Genomic DNA, 2,269 nt, shown 5'->3' with positions numbered 1-2,269 from the left:
GAAGAGGCGGGACAGCTGAAAGGACACGGGCGCAGCGTCCCTGTGACAGCCCTGTACCAGAAGTGACCTCGGCAGAGTAGTGCGCGGCTCTGGCCTCCCACGTGGCGGAGGTAGATTAGGTCTGCCTGACAGTCCTACCTAATCTAGGGGGCTAGTGCAGAGGCCCCATTCTGGGCCCAGACACGTGGCAGCCCAGGAATGGCCGAGTTGGGCCTTGGCCCTCAGACCCCTGGGAGCGGCCCCGGGCCGTACCGACTAGGGCTCCCAGGGGAGGCGAAGGTCCATCCCGAAGAGGTCGGGGGTAATCCCCCTGAGTGCGGGATACTATCTATACTGGGCAAGTCCCGCGTCGTGCGGAGGTCGGACTCCCTTGCAGGTATAAATGATAACACACATCCACTGTACAAGTTACGCTCACTATAGGCAAATTACTCCCGGTTGTTACTATTTCCCGTGAACTCTACTCACCGGAAAACTAACTTGACCGTCGGAGTGCCCTCGGGGACCACCCTCGGGCCCCCTCAGTTAGCTCATCCTTTCTGTTTTGCAGGCTTGGAGTCAGCTCTGCCATCAGCGACCCGAGCTGATCAGGTCAGCTCTCCTAGGGGAAGTTCCGTGCTTCTTCAAATAGTAACATTCTTGCGGGGAGTCTTTATAAAGTCCTCTTAGCATTTGAAGTTGAAGAAGCAAATTCAAGGAGCTCTGGATCACATTCAAACATGGACATGACTTGTTCTTCCAGAGCTACCATTGCTTCAAATCCATCCCCAGATGGAGTGTCCATCAACATAAATGTGTTCTTCTCAGGATGAGTGGCAACTGGCAACAGATACCCGTGAATGTCTTGCCATTCCAAAATCAATCTGGTAAAGTGGAAAGCCACACCAGCTACTGCAATGATAGAGATCAGAATTGTTATGTTTGTATTGCTTTGCACGATCTCTAAGTAATGCTGTCATGTTTAAGGAAAAATCGTTAGCTTCCATTTCTGTTCTGTACTGATTCTTGATCTTTATCTTTTCATTTCTTAACTTTCAAATCAACCCTGAAAATTTCATCTCATTTTCCTCAGATACAGGTATGAAGAAATTCAAAGCAAGGTTTCCAATGGAGTATTCTGGCATTGGTGGTATGATTAGTGGGCACAAGTTTGTGGCACAAGTTTGTGAACCGAAACAGTAAAGAAGGCTGAAAAGAGTGCAGCCGTGACATTGCTGTAGACATTACAGGGTTTAAGAGAAGCACAACCACGACTAGTTTCTCCTCCCCAAATCTGCTGCTATGGACTTGAGCAACTTCTGAAGAAAGTGACTAGCTTTCTTCAGGACCCTTGAAAATCCTGCTAGCTTCAGAGGTTGATAATCCAATGGTGGGAAAATTTCTTTACCAATGACATGTGGGGATGGGACATGGCCTGGTTGATGAGCAATCAAAGCCGAATCATAATCAAAGCCCAATCATCGAAGAAAGTGGCTGCTGTGGATGCATCCGCAACCTTGTGTGATATGCAGGCACTTATCGCCATTCCACTGTACTTGAAATAGCTGAGCTGATGAACTGCTAGATGACCTTTACTGGACTTACCCCAAGGTAAACCTTGGGGAGACACGAGATCTTCAGCATCAGGATAATCCACAATATTATTCATTGTGGTATTCAATTGAACTTCGAGAAACAGAACTCCTCCATAGTTGCATTCGATTGAATCCTTATCAGTCAATTTTCCAGCAAATGGGAAGTAACAAGACAGTGCCTTTGATAAGGAATCTTGAAGTATCAGAGACACTATTTAGGCTAGTATTCTGCTGGCTGGAGAAAAGGAAAGAAACTCGAATATATACGCTGATCCATGGACAAAAGCTTGAAGAATCGAAGTAAAGAAGGGGTTTCTGAAAAGTGTTTTATTTTTTGTTCAGAAATTATTTCAAATTTTGGAGAAATTATTGCAAAAGCCTTGTATGATTTTGACTTCAGAATTGTTGGTGATCATATTCTTGCATTTGCTGGCATTATTTTTTTTTTTAATAAAACATAAGTCAATATTATTAATAATATAGTTGGAAATCGTCCAACACGATTTGCTTGACAAAAAAATCTGCATTAATGGCATATAATACATTGAACATGTCACCGATATATTAGATTTGAAAAATCATAAGATTTAGCAAAGTTGCAAAATATAAAAGATTACACTGTAAATTACAAATCATCAAATCTAACCAATTGAACGAACCACTCCATAGATATCTGTGCATGTCTTTTCCTGCAG

General features: G+C 43.9%; 1 protein-coding gene across 1 annotated transcript; it reads right to left on the bottom strand.

Annotated features, from left to right (window-relative positions):
- Positions 1-652: 652 nt before the first annotated feature.
- Positions 653-1,991, bottom strand: LOC140008819 (uncharacterized). The gene is made up of 2 exons (XM_072053710.1): positions 1,454-1,991; positions 653-952 (listed from the first exon to the last, which is right to left on the bottom strand). Exons 1-2 carry the CDS (start codon positions 1,646-1,648, stop codon positions 653-655), a joined length of 495 nt encoding a protein of 164 aa, XP_071909811.1. The 5' UTR covers positions 1,649-1,991.
- Positions 1,992-2,269: the final 278 nt, after the last annotated feature.

The sequence above is a fragment of the Coffea arabica genome, chromosome 6c, assembly GCF_036785885.1.
Source record: "Coffea arabica cultivar ET-39 chromosome 6c, Coffea Arabica ET-39 HiFi, whole genome shotgun sequence".
NCBI lineage: Eukaryota > Viridiplantae > Streptophyta > Magnoliopsida > Gentianales > Rubiaceae > Coffea > Coffea arabica.
Note: the sequence above shows the minus strand (reverse complement) of the source record. Positions and strands in the feature narration are given on the sequence as shown.